The sequence below is a fragment of the Staurois parvus genome, unplaced genomic scaffold (assembly GCF_062004578.1).
Source record: "Staurois parvus isolate SC_StPar_1 unplaced genomic scaffold, SC_StPar_1.0 ptg000498l, whole genome shotgun sequence".
NCBI classification, from domain to species: domain Eukaryota; kingdom Metazoa; phylum Chordata; class Amphibia; order Anura; family Ranidae; genus Staurois; species Staurois parvus.
Window position 1 is genome coordinate 19,444 of NW_028318294.1, and position 21,080 is coordinate 40,523.

The following is a 21,080-nucleotide window of genomic DNA, read 5'->3' on the forward strand; positions in this document are numbered from 1 at the left end:
AACAACCCAGTTTGAAGGCATCCATCTGGGTTCTGTGCAATAACGTAGAGTGCAATAACGCAGAGTGGAGCAGGTTCTGATGCACCAACAGCATTTGTCTCCGAAGGCGGAATGCAGCCTGGTCAGTCTGAACCCAATGGGGAGGATTCCTAGAAAGGATGTGTCCCTATCCTGTCCTTACTTGCCCAAAACCCTTCCTTACCTCTATTCACTTTCCCTGACAGACGGATGACCTGTCCCTACACTATAAACACTCACCAAACAGGACAAACCCAGGAGCTAGGGTCTCAAATAGACTCTGCCAGACCCAAGATGGCTGCCAGAGTCACATGGGTGGCCAGCATCTAAATTGATTTCTGCCCCAGTGACCCAAGAACTATAAAGGAACCATGTTCCTCTTGGCTTCCCCTCCCACTGCAATGCCACTGCGGTTGAGCACTACCCGCAGTGGAGAACGTAATACAATTCCAAAAAGAAAAAGATTAGTTATGGACTCAACCAAGGAATATGGGTTTTTTTTTTACATTCGTTATTTATAACAAGAATTTTTGTTAAGTACATAAGCAGGGAAATGCCACCTAGCCAGGAGTCGACTTAAGTACTGTGCATTCAAGTCGCATAATAAAGCAATTGTCACAACAATACCAAATTGTATCAAATATTAAATTGAGAACCTCGGCTATACGGTAAACTGTCATAACTGTACAAAATGACATAGACATCCCTTCTGCATGTACAGAAAAACAGAAACAGAAAAAAGAGGAGGAAGAAAGAAAATAAAGAACTAAAGCCAGAGGTACAAGGGTAGGGGAAGGGAATTCAAGCCACCAAATGTGTCAGGGACTCATAATCTAGAACAAGTAAAAAGCGACCAATAGACCCACCTACGGCAGAACTTGTCTTCCTGGCCAGGAACTGCAGCCATTATACTTTCCCTTGAGTGGATTTTGTCAGTTTTATTCAGGAATGTGGTTTTTTTTATAGTATCCATCAACCAAATAATTAATGGGTGGTCAGAACTAAGTAAGCGTATATTAACTATATATACAAACGTGAAAGACATACATATACATTAATATAAAACAACTCAATGAGCCTCCAGCAATTCACAGAAGCAGAATTTTTTGGATGCCATATATCCTGTAGATGAATTATAAATTATGCAATCGTTAGCCACTAATAATCCTATCCAATCTATATATTTTAGATTTGTCAGCCAGTGGGGCTCGTCTAGATGGATCCATTAAGGAAGTCCAATGCCTCTTGGGGAATACAACTTGGTGCATAACAGAAAATGGGTCTCCATATAGGACAGCAATGTGTAGTCCAGAGGAGGAATATGGATATAAAATACATAGTTCCGTGCTGAGCATCCCTCATACACTATGTGCAGATATAGGCGGTATCCCAATAAGAGATGTATATTCTTTGGGAGTCCCAAAAAAAAGCGCCAAAGCCTTTTCAGATGGATGTGATCCAGGGGAGGGAACCAAAATTGCACAAATATCCTTCACCTCCCTCAGATGTCTGGTATAAGCGTCATCCAGGGGAGGATTGAGGTAATATATGAATAACCTCCCTCACACACACAACAATGCATCCAAGAGTGTTATTCCAGATGAAATATTTCTAAGTCATTCAAGACCACATGGCAGAGGAAATAGTCCACATAGTGGCCACAGTCCCTCCATAGCGGTGTGGATATAGGTGATATGCTCTGTATTGTGGTTAAGTGAATAGTGTATAATTATCATCCCTTGGCATCCATAAGTGAATCATAATGCTCTGAGGTCAAGAGAGATAGGAAGCAGGGGCGGACTGACAACTCATGGGGCCCTCGGGCAATAGGGGATCATGGGGCCCCTGTGTCCTTGCCCAAATTCAAAAAAGCCTATGAAAAAGGTAACAGGGGCATCTCATGGGGCCCCTTACTGACCTCTGGCCCTCGGGCACTGCCCGAGTTTCCAAATGGTCAGTCCGCCCCTGATAGGAAGCCATCCTGACCGGTTTCGCCGGGAGACCCAGCTGCCTCAGAGATGGGCTTGTGTTTGTCTCGCATGCTCTGGGAAATGTCGAGAGGAGAAAATAGACTGCACCTGCCCAGTGGTGTATTTAGGTTTTGTGCTGCCCTAGGCAACACAAAAATTGGCGCACCCCCCTCCCCCCTGCAGAAAGAGCCTGACATTGACCAAGAAAACCCCTGCCCTCCACCCGAGCCTTCCCCTACCACTGCCCCCCATACACCAGCCACCAACCCCCATGGCGAGAGAGAGAAAGACACTCACCTTCACCGCTCCGGACATCCCTAGGAACTAGAGTCGGGCTGTGCATACACCATCATGAAACCCACATCACCAGGTCCCCATGCCACGTATGTCCCTGTTTCCATCCCTTCTTCCACGAGGCACTGCTGCCCCCCCTGAAAAATGTCGCCCTAGGCAAATGTCTTGTTTGCCTTGTGGTAAATACACCCCTGCACGTGCCTACACACTACACACTGGTTTGGTTGGTAAACCGTTTGATGCCGTATAGCCCAAGAAGCACTCACAACCCCAAAGAAGCTTATAGCAGCTTTAGAATATTTACTTGTTGACAAAGCTAAAGCAATGTGCCAAAAACTAGCTGATTTCCACTGAAACTGGAAAAACCCTTTATATGCTCAAATGGGAAACATAAATGCATCTGCAAATCACAGTTCATTTTTCTAACATCTAGAATCCAACAGAACATTTAGCTAAGCACAAGCATATTGCAAATGCACAATGTGGATCATGTATTCCGTATTTGTACAGTATATACAGTGGACATACCTTCTCATCCTTATTGAAGCTAATGCATGAAGCCCAGTTAACACCTCGGAAATAGGCAGTCGCAAGTTTCACGATATCCAGCTTTAAGGGCTGTTCTATGAAGATGATGTAATTCTCTGTCATCCCAAAGCTATGGTAGTAGCTGGGGCTTAGAAGATGATGGGCAGAAATGGAACACAGAACCTCAGCATCCTTCAAGGGAGACTTTTTATTATCTACAACAGAATTATATTATATAAACAGTCTTAAAGTATAACTTAAGGCAAAAAACGTGTCAGTTTTTATTGCTGTCTGTGTCCCCATTAGGGAGATTCACCCTCTCTATTTGTCCTATTTACCATAATCATTGAAAGTGAAAGTAAAAGAAAATCCCAAATTTTGGGTTGTCCCCAGAAAAGTAATAGTGGGGAAATCTTCCAATGGGGACACTAGCTGTGGTGACCTGGGAGTCCCCAATTGCCCCAACTCCCACAATGCTGCCAGCTTCCTTCCTTTCCTTCCCACAGACAGCTGCAAGCACCCAATAGGATCCTTCAGGATACAGAGTGGGGGAAGAGTCCAATGTTACATTTACCAACCCCCTCTTTTCCTGAATGAACACAATAAGTGATCAGTACTGATCACTAGCTGTGTTTATTCATAACTGAAGCATAGTAAACTGTGTAATTTTTTTTTTTTTTAGGGAGGGGCCTTGTCAGGTTGGCTGTATGGGGCCCCGTGATTTCTAAAAGCAGCTCAGGAAATGACACTTGGTACTTTGGAGAGAAGCAAGTAAACACTATAGAAATATGTGCTTTGTTCATTCAGTTCTGAGGTTTACAACCACGCCATGCTCTATCAGTCTTCTTTAGTACAGATGAATGTGGGAAGTGCAATAACTCACAGTAGCCAGAGTCATCTCTTACCACACTGCTGGCAATCATCTGGAATCAGATTACTATGGTTATACTTTGCATATCCTCAATGTTTCCAAACTAATTTTTTTATATTATTTAAGTTTGCTTGCTATAGCTTTCTATGCTTCACTGCTCTTTACAATTTAAATTAATAATAATAACAACAGATTATCCAGATGCCATTATATTGGCAGTAAGTGAATTTAATGTAAACTATTAGGTATAGCAGTTTGTTCCATCTTACCTGCAGCTACAGGAGGAATCTTAAACAACATGTATTTTGTTTTCCCTTTGTCACCAATTGATGTCCCCATATTTATTGTGTTGCCAGAACGCTCATAATGTGGATGAGATGTGGCCAAATTAACCGTCACATACTTCACATAGTCTACCTGCAAAAAAGCCAAGTTCGAAAAGTTTAAGAATAGTTTCATATGACATCTAACTATATTATCTATCTATCTATCTATCTATCTATCTATCTATCTATCTATCTATCTATCTATTTCACATTTAATAAACTGAAACTCCTGTCAAAACTACTTTTCTAACTTTGGATAAGATGAGAAGGGGTTAGAAACTTTGTTAGGTTTATATTGCTCTGTATATCCTCACTGTTGAAATTTGCCTTCATTTCCCGTCCCGGAGACATAACAGGAACTGAGATGGAATTGCCCAATAGTGAAGAGAAATACCACCTTTGACAGTTGTCACCAGAACCAGTGTCCTCATTGGAAGATTTTCACTCTACACTTTTCTTGGCAACAACTGTAAAATGTCATATTTTCATTTGCTTTTTGTCCCAGTACCAACAGTCATCAGGACAAAAACATGAGAAAGGAAATCTTTCCAAGCAGATTCTAACTCAGTGGCAGCCAACTCACTTGATATTGAGGACCTCAGCTGTGGAAATCCAGACATTTGGCGCAACTAGGAGAATGCTAAATGAAAGTAGGGAGATTTAACGAATGATGCAGCAGCCAACGATGGGGCACAGATCATATGGACTGTTTAAACAAATAGTTTTGCCATTCCATAATTGATCTACTGATCTTCCTTTAGCCAGGCATTTAAAAAAAAATTAAATACTGTGTTGCAACTTTAGCATATAATCATTCATAGTAATCATCATATTGAGATAAGGTGGTAATAGAGAACTTCTGAAAAAAAAAACAGGATAATCACTGGATACATCATTTGTAGACTTTACAGCCACATTTATTAATTTAATTTTAAAGTGGAACTTCACCCAAAAGGAGAAGCTTCGCTTTTCCACCTCCTCCACCCCCCCCCCCCCAACACTTATGGAACATTTTTTTTTGGGGGGGAACCTGGTTTTGACAGGTACCCACTCTCACTTCATGCCCAGATCACCTAGATGATCTAATCGTAAGTTCAGCCCTTCCTCCTTTGCCTGCAGCCTTTTGGGACGCATCAGTTCGCAAAAGACTATAGGACCATTAATGATGCACAGTGCGCTTCGCGCATGTGCAATGAGAAGTTGGCTGTGAAGCCACAGCTGATTTCCCTTAGTTAAGATGCCGACACCCGAAGACTGGTCAAGAATCAGCTTGTGTGAGATCGCTGGATCTCTGGACATGTGTCACATACTGTAGATGCTGACTTTTAATGTTTTGTGGGGAGACTGAAGCTCCTCTTCAAGCACTCCTGGATCATTTTGCATGTACAGTTTGGATGGAATGGGGTTGATTCAGGGGACCATTGGAAACTTGGGCACTGCCTGAGGGCCTGGGGTCAGTAGGGGGCCCCATGAGATGCCCCTGGTACCTTTTTCATAGGCTTTTTTTGAGTTTGGGCAAGGACACAGGGGCCCCATGATCCCCTATTGCCTGGGGGCCCCATGAGTTGTCAATCTGCCCCTGGGTTGATTATATAAAGGGAAACAGACTGCAAAGGCAGTTGCACTAATTTTCTCCAGAGCTTAGTGAATTTGGTGAAGTTTCAGTTTGTAAAGAATACCTAATCAGGTGCAAGGAAAATGTAAAAAACAGTATTTTGCTTGCACATGATTGGATGATGGAAATCCACACAGCTTCATCACATTCACTAAGCTCCAGGGAAAACTGTACCTGTAAAGTGCATAGTCTATTTGCCTTTGTCAATCAACCCCAATGCTTTTATGTCCTATTTGTACACCAGTATGCCTTATTTTTATTCAGATTGCACAACTTTTTTGTTATGGAAAATTAAATGATTTCTTGATTGATGCTATACCACCTTTAAGTTAAGGTGGTAATAGGGAATTTATGAAAGAACAGGAAGTTCCTTGGATCCATCATTTGTAGACTTTTCAACCACAAAGTCTAACAGTAGGTTTAGATTTGTATGATTTCATCACATTTAGTATTACTTTTATTTTTGTTTACATCACTCTTGGATTGTTTTGCATATAGAATTTGGATACAGTGTTTCAATGTCCTATTTCACCTGGGTATTTGTACACCTGTATGCTTTGTTTCTGATCTGATATTTCAGTCAGATAGCATAAAATTCCTTGTTACAGATAGTATGAATGGTTTCTATAGTAATCTGTCTAACTTCCAGTCCCCCATGGATATATGTTTCTGTTTCTAATTTGTTCATTTAGACATAAATATAGCTTGATGAAGCGTTGGGATAGGAGTCCAAAACAGAAGCCATAGTTACATTGTCTATTATTTTCTTTGGACTGATTAAACATTATTGAAATTCTGCAAATATATATATATATTATATTGCCAAAAGTACTGGGACGCCTGCCTTTACATGCACATGAACTTTAATGGACAGTCTTACTCCGTAGGGTTCAATATTGAGTTGGCCCACCCTTTGCAGCTATAACAGCTTCAACTCTTCTTTGAAGGCTGTCCACAAGGTTTAGGAGTGTGTCTATGGGAAGGTTTGACTATTCTTCCAGAAGCGCATTTGTGAGGTCAGGCACTGATGTCGGACAAGAAGTCCTGGCTCACAGTCTCCGCTCTAATTCATTTGCAAAGGTGTGCTGTTGGGTTGAGGTCAGGACTCTGTGCAGGCCAGTCAAGTTCCTCCACCCCAAACTTGCTCATCCATGTCTTTATGGATCTTGCTTTGTGCACTGGTGCGCAGTCATGTTGGAACAGGAAGGGGCCATCCCCAAACTGTTCCCACAAAGTTGGGAGCATAAAATTGTACAAAATGTCTTGGTATGCTGACGCCTTAAGAGTTCCCTTCACTGTAACTAAGGGGCCAAGCCCAACCCATTAAAAGCAACCCCACACCATAACCCCCCCTCCACCAAACTTTACACTTGGCACAATGTAGTCAGGCAAGTATCGTTCTCCTGGCAATCGCCAAACCCAGACATGTCCATCGGATCGCCAGACAGAGAAGTGTGGTTGGTCACTCCAGAGAACACGTCTTCACTGATGTAGAGTGCAGTGGATGCGTTCTTTACACCACTGCATCCGACGCTTTGCATTGGACTTGGTGATGTAAGACATGGATGTAGCTGCTTGGCCATGGAAACCCATTCCATGAAGTTCTCTACACACTGTTGAAGGCCACATGACGTTTGGAGGTCTGCAGACAGTTGGCAACTTCTGTGCACTTCAGCATGCGCTAACCCCACTCTGTCATTTTATGTGGCCTGCTGTTGTTCCCAGTTGCTTCTACTTTGTCATGAAGCATCAAAAACACATCAAAACATGGCAAAAACACTACATGCTTTTCTGCAGCATTTCCATTGAAGTCTATAGAAACAAAAACGCAACTTTTTGCATTAAAAAAAGTCTCTCTCTCCTCTCTCTCTCCCTTTCTCCCTCTCTCTCTCTCTCTCTCTCTCTCTCCCTCTCTCACTCTCTCTCTCTCTCCCCTTCTACACGATGTACTCTAAACTGAAACCTTACATCATTATATACTGAGAAGGCAGTTAGTTAAGAGCTGGTTAATAAAATATGTACAGTATATTTTAAGCTAGCTACAAAGTAGATATTAGATGTAATTACCTTGTCTAGGGTATCCAGAGTCTGTGGATCAATTTTTCTGATAAAGTTGGTTTCAGAGGAAGCATAATAATCATCTCCAAACTTTATGATGTTGATCAAGCAATTATCAGTGAACTCAGGCACCACATGTGACAGGTACGTGAAGGCTCTGTCATGTAAGTAATAAAGCATTAAAGTGGAAAGTGATGGACTTAGATTACCAGTCATATAGTCACTAATGAATAGATCAATTATAACTGAAACTTACAGTATACCAATGTTGTACTAAAAGCTTCCATGCTAATGCTACTGATGGCTATAAGGTGCTATAAGGTGACAAATCCTCAATATATACACCATGGTGTGAATGAAGCCTTAGGGGTTATTATTATTATACAGGATTTATATAGCGCCGACAGTTCGCTCAGCGCTTTACATTAAGGTGGGAGACAGTACACGAGACAGTACAGTAACAATACGATTCAATACACGAGGGGTTCGAGGGCCCTGCTCCTTGGAGTTTACAATCTAGGAGGGAGGGGATAGTGGTACAGGAGGAAATAGCTGTGGGGGATGGAATGGTAGGAAGAGTGGAGGAGTTCAGTAATTAGCTGAGGGCGGGGTAGGCTTCCCTGAAGAGATAGGTTTTCAGAGTGCGTCTAAAGGTGAGCAGAGCAGGTAATAGTCTGATGGATTGGGGTAGGGAGTTCCAGAGGATGGGGAAGCCCTGGAGAAGTCCTAGAGATGGGCATGGGAGGAGGAGACCAGGGAGCTTGAGAGTAGGAGGTCTTGTGAGGAGCGGAGAGTAGGTTTTGGGTGGTATTTGGAGACAAGATCGGTGATGTAGTTTGGGGCAGTATTATGAACAGCTTTATACGTCAGTGTTAGGGTTTTGAATTTTATCCGTTGGGCAATCGGAAGTCAGTGGAGGGATTGGCAGAGGGGGGTGGCAGATACGGAGCGGTTATTAAGGTGGATGAGTCTGGCCGCAGCATTCAAGATAGACTGTAGCGGGGATAGCCTGCGGTGAGGTAAGCCGATGAGGAGGGAGTTACAATAGTCAAGGCGTGATATAATGAGGGAGTGAATGAGTTGCTTAGTGGTTTCCGAGGTTAGGAACGGTCATATTTTGATGATGTTGCGAAGGTGAAGTCTACATGAGTTTGTCAGTGATTGGACCTGGGGCTGGAAGGACAGATTGGAGTCTAGGATGACACCTAGTACTCTGGCTTGAGGGGAGGGACTGATGGTAGTGTTGTTGGTCTTGATGGAGAAGTCAGGGGGGGGCAGGCTGGGGGGAAAACTAGGAGCTCAGTTTTGGAAAGATTTAGTTTGAGGAAGTGGAGTGACATCCAGTCCAATATGTCGCTCAGTAGGCTTGTGATACGGGCGGATATTGAGGGGGTATTTATTTTGTTTACCCCTCTACTATTTTCAGTTAAAAATGTTTCAATGTTGGGTACACAAACCACTCTTTTTGTTTGAATGCTAATATAATCTTCAACTGCTATGGATTTGAAATGATTTTCCTTCTTGACTGACCCAGAATTGGAACCCTCTAATAAAATTTAATTGTGAGACGGGAAGCAGTTGTGATATAATGAGGGGTCAAAGAGTGCAGCTGGCTCTGGGAACAAGCCGGTCCTGATGATGTCACGTTGTCGAAACGCTTTGGGCGGAGCTACGTACGTCACTTCCTGCTTTCGTATGCCGGCATGGAACACAAGTGGGATTCCGGTTTTATGGTTTCTTAAAGCGACGACTATTTTTTAACAGTTTAAGTACAATACTTGGTACGATACATTTAAATAAACGGTATTATACTATTGGAGCTTCCCTCTCTTGATGTTATATGAGGTAGTCAACAAAGATTCCCAATGTCTGGTAAACTGGTAAATTTCAACCATATACTGTAGCTATAGATAATGCTCTGCTTTGGGCCTTGGAAATGGGTACCTCTAATTAGTTATGTGTGAGTATATGAGTTTGTATGTTAATCTGTTTTATATTCTGCATATTTTTATTCCTGTTCAAAAGCACAACACCGTTAATATCAGTAAACATATTTCTGGTTTATACTCTTGTTCTTTGTGCCTATTTCCTTAGAACTAACTGCAAAACCTTAAAGAGTAACTCCACTTTTATTGGGAAAAAAATCCCCTCTGGGTGATCATTGTGCATTGCATGGATTTTAACAGACAGATTGATACGTTTTCTGGCTTTGCTGCATTATAATCAGCCATTGTTAATGAGAAAGGTTGCAGTGTCTGCATTCCTTTAGGGCCGGATCACAGCATACCCGCACATGAATCACGCAGGAACACGCTGTGCAGTCCTATGCAATTCACATGCAGTTCTGTGCAGTGTGATTTCAGCCCATTCATTTTGAATGGGCTAAAATCGCACTGCACTGCACCAAAAGTAGGGAATGCACTATTTCTTAAAATGCACTGCAACCAGGTTGTATGATACAAAAGTAACATTGCGTTTGCGACCTGCGTTTGGAGTGTCATTAACTTATTATTACTTTTTTTTTTTTAATGGTTGAACTGGATGCACTTTTGTCTTTTTTTCAGCCAGACTAAATATGTAACTATGTAAATTAGTGTCTGTAGAGGACCCAAGGGCTGCACAAAAAGTACCAAAGGGCCACAATTGGCCCCTGGGCTGCAGGTTGGGCACCAGGGCTCTAAATGCTCTGCTACAGTATCTGCACAGCTGGAGGATACAGCAGCCTAGATCACCGAGTTCACTATATGAACCACTGATGTATTTATACATGTTGATCATATCCCCCCTTATGTATTATACATGGAGATCATATCCCCCCCTTATGTATTATACATGGGGATCATATCCCCCTTATGTATTATACATGTTGATCATATCCCCCCTTATGTATTATACATGGAGATCATATCCCCCCTTATGTATTATACATGGTGATCATATCCCCCCTTATGTATTATACATGGAGATCATATCCCCCTTATGTATTATGCATGGAGATCATATCCCCCCTTATGTATTATACATGGAGATCATATCCCCCCTTATGTATTATACATGGAGATCATATCCCCCCTTATGTATTATACATGGAGATCATATCCCCCCTTATGTATTATACATGGTGATCATATCCCCCCTTATGTATTATACATGGAGATCATATCCCCCCTTATGTATTATACATGGTGATCATATCCCCCCTTATGTATTATACATGGAGATCATATCCCCCCTTATGTATTATACATGGTGATCATATCCCCCCTTATGTATTATACATGGAGATCATATCCCCCTTATGTATTATGCATGGAGATCATATCCCCCCTTATGTATTATACATGGAGATCATATCCCCCCTTATGTATTATACATGGAGATCATATCTCCCTTATGTATTATACATGGAGATCATATCCCCCCTTATGTATTATACATGGAGATCATATCCCCCCCTTATGTATTATACATGGAGATCATATCCCCCCTTATGTATTATACATGGAGATCATATCCCCCCTTATGTATTATACATGGTGATCATATCCCCCCTTATGTATTATACATGGAGATCATATCCCCCCTTATGTATTATACATGGAGATCATATCCCCCCCTTATGTATTATACATGGTGATCATATCCCCCCTTATGTATTATACATGGAGATCATATCCCCCCTTAATCTCCTCCTCTCAAGAGAGAATAAATGCAGTTCCTTTAATCTTTCCTCATAGCTGATCTCCTCTCTGCCTCTTATCAGTTTGGTTGCTCTTCCCTGTACTTTCTCCAGTTTGTGTTTCCCTATTGTCCTGTTATAGTAGTGATTTCTAGCAGCCTCATGGAATATGTCTCTAGTCCATGACTGTTTTCTGAAGCATGTCCCTAGTCTCCATCAGCTTCTACAGCATGTCACAATTTCTGACAGTCTCCTTCACTATGTCCGCTGTCTCTGAGCATCTCTTGTATCATGTCTGCAATCTCTGACCATCTCTAGTATCATGTCCATCATCTTTGACTAGATCCTATTGTGTGACATCTGTCTCTGAAAATGAATATTCACTGAATTTTACATGCGGCCTTTTGGTCATGTCACGGGCCTCATTTGAGGCCCCCCATGTCAAGAAAGTTAACTGCCACTGATTTAGAGATACTATGTGGTCATTACAGCCGTCATATGCTCTGATATGTACTGTCAGTCCCGTATTCATTAAGGGCTCATTCACACAGCCCTTACCTTTTCTTTTTCAGCTACCACTGAGCTGTGTTTAGGTAGTCCATAGAAAGTGAATGGGTACTCATTAGCTATACAGACTCACCTGCACAGTTGAGTTTGACAGGTACACAGGGTACCCAAATGTGGTTGTATTTACCTTCTACTTTTACAGGGTGTGTCATGTTTCACATGACTGTCATATGCCTTTAAGTGTTTTCTATATTTTGTCTGTGCTCCTCCCTTTCCTTTGGTTTAGTTAATGCTGTACAGATAGCCCACCCCCTTCCCAATAATGCATTTCAGCAAGCCTCATGTCTCATGAAGCAGAGCACATTATGATCTTTTGACCTATCAGATGGTTATTGTTGTAAGATTCTCTCAGTTTATGGAATAAACTTCACAAGATCTACAAGATGTCTTCTGGATTGAGTCACTGCCTGTGCCATTCAACTAAGACTAGAGTTATCGCTATCTCATCACAACTGAAAGTTACAGAGATCACACTTTCAATGCTTAGTTTGGAGAAACAGAACAGGGTGGGCTTAGTTTCTTAAGCTCCAGGTACTGATGGGATTCCTTAAATATAGATGCATTCTTGAGGATGAGAAGAAAAGAAGTGAAGGCTTAAAACTTACTTAGCGAATATATTTTTGCAGGGGTCTGGATAAGCCATGGTGCCAAATTCTGACACCACTATTCTCTTGGCCTCCATGTTGGAAGTATAGGTGTCACTACGTAGGAATTTACTTCTGTAGTATACTTCACCTGAAAACAAACAAAAACCATTGAACAATTAATGTGTCAGTCGTATTTATCAGGACAAAATGTATGCTCTGCATCTCCCAGCTGTGAATCAGGAGCCCCTACATATGTATTCATTTTGCAACCATTATATATTGAGGGGGGGGGTTTACTAAAATTGGTGCATCCAGAATCTGGTGAGCTGTGCATTGTAGCCAATTAGCTTCTAAATCCAGTTTGTTTAATTAGGTTTTGGCAATAAAACCTGGAAACTGATTGGTTTCTATGCACACCTGCACCATATTTGCACCATGCAGTTTTAGTAAACAACCCCCCATTGTTTTCTGTGAGCTGGTCAGTGGTGCTTTGGTTAACTATTTTGGTTCAGTCAAATAAATAAAGACAAAGACAAAATGTGTTTTTTTGTTTCTAGCTGAAAAAAACAAATTGCATTTTTCAGTTTGGGCACTGTGAAAATTCTGCCCTGTAGCTTGAAATGGTTGTAAAGGCTCAAGTTTATTTTTACCTTCATATATTCTATGCATGAAGGTAAAAAACCTGCAGTGTGCAGCAGCCCCCCAGCCCCCCTAATACCTACCTGAGCTCCATCGTGATCCAGAGATGTGCACAAGAGCCTCAGCTCTCTGTGGACTCTCCCTTCTCATTGGCTGAGACAGCAGCAGGAGCCATTGGCTCCCACTGCTGTCAATCACAGCCAGTTAGCCAAAGAGGAGAGAGAGGAGACTGGGCTGAGCTGCGGCTCTGTGTGTGAATGGAGACACAGGGCAGTGGCTCAGAAGTGAGCCTGCTTGGGTGCCCCCATAGCAAGCTGCTTGCCTCTGGAGGCACTAGGCAGGAGGGCCAGAAGCACCAGCGGGGAACCAGAGAAGAGGGGGTTCGATGCTGCTCTATGCAAAACTATTACACAGAGCAGGTAAGTATAACATAAATAATAAAAAATATATAGTGCAGTGCTGTAAACCAAGTATATACCAAATAAGAGAGCATAAAGTTCATAAATTCTTCATGAGCGTGAAAAGATTGCAGAAAACTTGACGTGAAAATCTCCTCTATGTAAAATAGGTGACTGGAACCGTATAGATAAAATGCGCACTCACCGACCGCGCATTAAATATGCGCATGTATATGACCATCTATCCAGGTAATCAGCCAGACACACAGACCTACGGATCATCCCTCCCAGGTGGATCATCAACCTTGGGGGTAGTAGTATGCAGAAAGGTCTAGAGAGCACTCACAACCAGTGCATGAAGATGGATGAGCTCCCTCTCCTGGACACAAGATGCACTAGGAACCAGCTGCTGTAGATCTGAAACCCTCAGAGAGAGGGTCAAAACAGAGAGGGAGTGCCAATAGTGTAGTAGGTTCAAGCTGTGTTTCTATGCATGTACCCCTGGTTGTTACTTTCTGCTTGTGACCAAATAAATCAGCTTGAACCTACTACACTATTGGCACTCCCTCTCTGTTTTGACCCTCTCTCTGAGGGTTTCAGATCTACAGCAGCTGGTTCCTAGTGCATCTTGTGTCCAGGAGAGGGAGCTCATCCATCTTCATGCACTGGTTGTGAGTGCTCTCTGGACCTTTCTGCATACTACTACACCCAAGGTTGATGATCCACCTGGGAGGGATGATCCGTAGGTCTGTGTGTCTAGCTGATTACATGGATAGATGGTCATATACATGCGCATATTTAATGCGCGGTCAGTGAGTGCGCATTTTATCTATACAGTTCCAGTCACCTATTTTACATAGAGGAGATTTTAACGTCAAGTTTTCTGCAATCTTTTCACGCTCATGAAGAATTTAGGAACTTTATGCTCTCTTATTTGGTATATACTTGGTTTACAGCACTGCACTATATATTTTTTATTATTTATGTTATAAGGTCTGGTGATTCCTTGGAGTGTTCTAGCAGCTGATTGTGTGAGCGCTCGCTATATCTGTTTCTACGTAAGTATAACATGTTTGTTATTTTTCTAAAAATTGCCTTTAATATCACTTTAAAGCTAAACTCTGAGCAGATATGAAAGATATACAGTAAAGGAGTTCTGTTTTCATACTAACAGTGTAAATAACTGAATTTAGTATTAGCTTCTTGCATTCCCTATGAGCTCAGAATAGGGTACAAGGAAGCAGCACAAGAAGCCAGTCAGCTGTGCTGCAGTCCCAGGAACATGCTGATAGAAGGAAAGGGCAGAGTGACAAAGGGATGAGCTCATCAGTCTGCTTCTTCATTATTCATTCATAGGGTAGAGGTTGGGAGAAGAAATGCAATACTGAACTGCAGCAGAGAAAAATCAGGTCTTCTTTTCTTCCAGAATTGACTGTGTGGTATGGTAAAGCTATGTAAATCCCAGGACTGGTTGGACAGAAATACTCCTTTGGCAGGTAAGAAAAAGCTTCCTTCATATCTCTATTTAGCTGGGTTTTTTTTGGAGCTTTAAATTTCCCAGAACAGTGAGCATTTATAGCAATATATCAAGAGTGACGTATGCACCAAATCTTACTCAGAGCGAACTCTGTAGTAGGAAGGTAGCCAGGGAGGGGAGCATGGAGTGGTAAGTATACTATGCTGGGGTAGGTGGATTTGGTGAAAATGCTGACACTTTGCCATGAATAAAGCAATAATTAGATCAATTTGAAAAAAAAAGGAAAATGTGCATATGGGCACGGCAATCTACTGAGCAATACATAAGATCCTTAGCAGAATTGGCAACTAGCTAAACTGTCTCATGTTCACCCTTCCGCTTTTTGCTACTTTATAAATTGGTCTGATCAGCTGCTATTGTTGGTTTGTTGGACTTGGTGCAGAAATGCTCTGAGGGTGTGGAGAGGGCTGAGTCCTCAGTTGATGCATTGCTATACGGTATATTACTCACAGTTTAAAACTGTATAACTCTTTAAAGTTTAACTAAAGGCAAAACTTTTATTTTATTTTGGATAGAGTGGAGAGGAATTGGAACACTTGTTTCCATTGTTGTTTGTGGCCCTAAGGGGATTCATCCTCTCTATGGGGATGATTGACTAAAAGTAAATTGAATGTTCAGTTTGTAAGGGAAGTTGCACTGTGTAAGGCCGGCCATACATGGGTTGATTTCCAAACAATTTTTCATTCGAAAATCGGACCTAAGAATAATCGACCGATTTTCGCTCTATTAGTGGGGCAATGGCACCGGGCGATTTTCGTGGTTCCTCCCCATTTCGATTATCGGGCATATTGGAAAATTCATGAAAAATTACCAATTTTCAAAATCATTGGTGGCACCATCGAATTACAGAACGAACAACGTTTTTGATTTTCGATCGAAAAATCGTTCGGAATTCGACCCATGTATGGCCTGCTTAAATTTTCCCCAGAGCTTAGTGAATGAGAGGAAGTACTGCTGATGTACATTATCCAATCATGCACAAGCAAAAATGCAGTTTTCTATTCTTGGGTGAGTGGGTAAGTGAAATTTCACAATCACTCTGAGGAATTTCCCTTGCACAGTGCAAACTGCCATCTGCTATACAAGTGAACAGCCTATACGCCTTTAGTAAATCAACTGCTATTTGTTCTGTTTACTGTTCTTACCCAGAATGAAAGTGAAAGAAAATCACAAATTTTGGATTGTCACTAGAACAGTAATAGAGTTCCATTGTGCATAATGCTCTCCAGATAATGACGGCAGCTCATACCATGTTAGACCTCAACGGCTATGCAATGGATTGTTCTATTTGTTTTAATTGTTTCCTTTTTTTTTTCTTTGTAATCTTTGTAATGATAAAACTTATAAATAAAGAATGCAAAAAAAAAAATAGTAATAGAGGGGAACTCTTCCAATGGGGACACTAATTCTGGTGGCCCTGGTGAAAATCAGGAACTGTCTTATTTTGGAGGGATTTCCCATTTTCTGCTTTGGCTATAGGACAGAAAGTGAATGTAAATTTCCCCGATGGGACACAGATGGCAAAAATAAAACTGCCAGGGATTATAACCTTTCCTTACTATATCCAAAATGAAAAAAAGTTTTGCCTATAGCTCTACTTTAACCCCCCTGGCGGTATTCCCGAGTGTGGCTCGGGGTAAAGTTTCAGTACCACAAGCGGTAACCCCGAGCTACACTCGGGAATACCATGCGGCGCTGCTCCGGGATCCCTCGGTTACTTACCTTGTCCTGCGCTCCCGCAATGTCCCTCCTGCAGTGTCCCCGGCAATGTCCTCTGGTGGATGCCGGCATCTGTCATCTGGGTTCTGTCCCCTGCGAGCGTCGGGACGTACGGGGGGGATGGAACGGCGGGAAATTTAAAAAATTACATATTGTGACATTCACTCAATACACTAAAATCACATAGTAAAACATTACTGTATCAAACCATTTCACATACATTTTGTCCCGAGTGCTTTGTCCAGCGCCCTGCCTGCATTTTTACCGTTCTTTCTGCCTGGAAACTGAGAAATGTCCATGGCGTCCAAAAACGTCCCTTTACTTCAAAATCGGTTTTAGACCAGCTAGAGAACAGCGATAGTAAATCAGAACCACTTGCAGAATTGAGTGATAATGATTCGTGGGGAAATTTGTCATCAGACACTGAAAACGATTTTGCGACTTTGCTCAGTGATGTGCGAACTTGGCGCTATATTTCAAATTTCAGTGTTTTTGGTTTGAATATATTATTGAATTAAATTTATTATTATTATATTAATATTATTTATGATTATTTATTAAATTATAATTTATGATTTCGTGTTTCACATTTTAACATACCCGGGATGTTTACTAGACTCTTGTTCGGACGGATTTCAGTGAGTTATTCCTAAAAATTACAGCCTACAATAAAAAAAGACATATTTCCATGCAAAAAAAGTACCGCTTTGAGCACAGAAATATGGACATAATCAGACCGCTAGGGAGGTTAAGGGATTGCACCTTACAGAGGTGCCTTGATATGGCAGTGTGGCTTTACATGTACTTGCAAATTGTATGCAAAAAAAGTCTGTTAGTCTTCATATGTCCTCCATGACAGATTGCCTTTAAATTAGTGGGTTCTTTAGGGATAGCACTCGCCAGAGTTGGAAACATATGAGTCTGAACTTAAAGATGAAATATAACCTCTTTGCTTGTAAAAAAAAAAAAAAAACACTGTCTTGTGTATATGGAGAGTAACACAAACTTACCATTTTTAAATGTAAAACTATGCAGTAAAGATAACCCATCAAACCAGTGATTGTAGGACATCTCCCCAACAGTGTGTAGTCCTGGACCATTGCGAAGAAGAGTTCCTTGCAGCCAGTTTGGTATGTGACCTGTAGAACAAAGACAAAAGATCATGTACGAGGATAAGTGTGGTCAAGATTAACTAGATAGGAAAATGCGTAAGGTCTGAGAGCTAAGATTTCTTTAGGTTCATCCTGTGTGTAGTACCAAATCTAGCCAAGTGAAAAAAACTAGACTTTTTTGTTGTTCTGGTTTAGAATCTGAAACATTATAATTATGTTACACAGTTTGCTGTTTAACCTTTCTATGGAAGTTATTTTTGTGGTTTGAGCATCAGTTTCGGAGTAAAGTACTCTTAGTTCCATCAGCTGAATGCTGAGTGTGTCTACTTACATTCAGTATGTTTATGACCTAACAAGTGATTCTACTACATGGAGTTAGAGCAAGCAGGCTGAATACCAACTACTTGTCTATGTGGCTTTAGAAGCAAAACAATAGGGTTGATTTACTAAAGACAAATAGACTGTGCACTTTGCAAAGTGCAGTTGCACTCTGCAAATGCAGTTGCCCCACAGCTTAGTAAATTAAGTAATGCTTCACTTTGAAAAAAATGCCCAATCATGTGCAAAGAAAATTAAAAAACAGCATTTTTGCTTGCACATGATTGGATGATGGAAGTCAGCAGAGCTGCTGCTCATTCACCAAGCCCTGGAACAACTGCTCTTGCAGAACGTAAGTGCACTTTGCAAAGTGCACAGTCTATTTGCCTTTAGTAAATGAACCCAGCTGCATCATGTGTATCACAAGTTCTCAGCTAAAGGTCCATACATTCCCTGGGTTTGCAGGTTAAGGTTCCTTTCACATGCTCAATCCAATCAGATCACATTTTCAGGTGGACTTGATTGGGCCCTCCATTCAGCCCTATGGACCAGTGGGAGTAAACAGACTTGTGTCCAATTACACCCGCCCACCTCCAATCCGATCTGCTTAAAAAAATGGAAGTGGATCCTTTCCCCCCTAATGTATGTGGATTGGATCAGAGGGCAGTAGGGTGTAAATGAACAATGAAGTCTGTTTACTCTCGGTTGCCCACAGAGCAGAGTGGGCTCTGCCTGTGCATAAACTGAGCAGACAGGGACCTGTCATCCACCTGCTTCTGCTTGTTAAATTATATTTATCATAACATTTTAGAAATGTACATATTAAAAAAATCTGAGTACCATTCTTTGATGGCCACATAACTTACAATGCACTTGTGTGCCTTCTGAGAACCCAGTGGCAGCGTGGCCCAGGTCCAAGATGACAACCCCAAATTGCCCCACCACATCCCTGTCCCCCAACTGCTGTCTCTCTTCCCCCTTCTACTTCCTGTTCATCTTACTTTATTTCTATCACTTCTGTTGTTCTTTTCCATACATATGGCTGTTGCATTCGACAACCCTCAACCCCATTGCTTAGTATTTCATATTCCCTTGATATACCATCCTCTACTATTCTGGAAAGCTCACCCTTATCCCCTCTGTTAAGGAGCATATGTTTAACTTGATCCATGGAAAAGTGCCCCCTCATACTCCTGTGATTCTGACATAATGATTTTTTGATACTACATCACGTGTCAAACAGTGATTTTCATGACATGGGAGTTTATTGGAGCATAATATGCTTGGACAATCTGAGCATTAGAGTATTGTTTTGTTTTACAGAAGATGTTCAAGACTTACCAAGAGCCACTTGCAGTTCTTTTGTGCAAGCCCACAACCTCTCTCACAATACCATAGATCAGTGGTCTGCAAACTGAGGCCCTGGGGCCGGATACGGCCCTTTGCTTGCCTTTATCTGGCCCTTGAGGCATTATGCCTGCCACTGACGCCAACAATGGGGCAGAACTCCTGCCACCAATAATGGGCACAATTCTATCCACAGATATTGTCGATGGGGCACTATTCTCCCACTGACACCATCTACTGTATTTCTCCCCCTAACACCAAAGAGGGGGTATTTTTTGCTCACACTAGGCACAGTCTGGCCTCCCTAAAGTCTGAAGGACAGTCTTGGCCATGGATATTACCCAGCCCTGTTCCTATCCTTGTTTTTTTTTAATGATGTCTCTTGAACGGCCCTGATACAGATGGGTCTCTATATATTTTTTATTATAGCCCATTGACTAATGACCTGAGCTGCCTGGCACTGTCTGTTCCTGTTTTTGTCTAACTTTTATAGCCTTGACCTTTCCAATGTAGGGTTGTATTGTTTTGGACCATTACAATATTAATAAAATTTTGTTAAGTATTTTAATAAAAATGCATTGAAACAGAAAATGGATGGGAGAGAGAGCTATATCAGCATTAGCATAACTATTAGTATACACCCATAATGCATAAGGTCTTCAGTGATGACAAAAAGGGCTCAATGGTCTTCCAGGTCAGGAGTTGGGCATGTGGCTAACAACAATATTTTCTAAAAAATATATATAATTGTTAGCCTAAGAAAGGGGTCGAGATCTTTCAGGAGACAATTAAAAACATTTAGGCCCCTTTTTCACCTCTCTAGTGTGTTGTGGTGCATTACTGTTTGAACAATAGCATATTGTGTGTTAAGGTAACCCATTCATTTTGATTTGGCTGCCAATGTATCACAATACCCATTGTATGGATAGTTCCCATTATGGTGCTTCGTGGAGCACATGCTTTGGGGTTCATTGATAAAGAGAATTCAGAATGGTACCGCAAAAAAAAGCCATGCCACCTGTACATTGCAGAAAATGCTAATATTACCATGTGTAACTATTATGCAAAGATGAGAAGACAGCCTTAGGTACAATTAGGAAGTACTTGTCATAAAAATTCTGGTTTTTGAGAGAGGGTTCTCCACACAAGGGTTCCTGGCAAGCAAAGGAAAGGCAAGAAAGCAAAGGAAATAAGAGCAAAGGCCTAAATACCTAATTAGTGGCCAGCGTCCTCACGGCTTTTGGGTTTTATGAAAGAGAGGATGCCTGATTAGTAAATTGTGCACTGAGGTGAAATTAGAGGTCATAATGTCATGCTCCAGAGATTAAGGATGGAATCCCCCTCTTTGTTCTATGATTTCCCACATTTTATATGCTCCAATTTCTGCAGTTAGCAAGCCCCGGATGTAAGTTGGATGTGAGTGTCACATCAGACATATAAGGGATGCATTTTGTTGCATAACTGTGAACATTTTACATTATTTCCTCTAATGCTTTG

General features: G+C 41.5%; 1 protein-coding gene across 1 annotated transcript in view; it reads right to left on the reverse strand.

The window, feature by feature from the left end:
• The window catches only part of BCO1 (beta-carotene oxygenase 1), a gene marked incomplete at its 3' end in the record, with an annotated part of 50,567 nt that overhangs the window by 16,776 nt on the left and 12,711 nt on the right, over positions 1-21,080 (reverse strand). The window contains exons 2-6 of the mRNA XM_089689771.1: positions 17,817-17,945; positions 12,532-12,661; positions 7,690-7,837; positions 3,951-4,098; positions 2,811-3,025 (exon numbers count right to left, since the gene is read on the reverse strand). Of these exons, the coding sequence (XP_089545897.1) occupies positions 2,811-3,025; positions 3,951-4,098; positions 7,690-7,837; positions 12,532-12,661; positions 17,817-17,945 (770 nt within the window). The remainder of the gene's footprint in view (positions 1-2,810; positions 3,026-3,950; positions 4,099-7,689; positions 7,838-12,531; positions 12,662-17,816; positions 17,946-21,080) is intronic.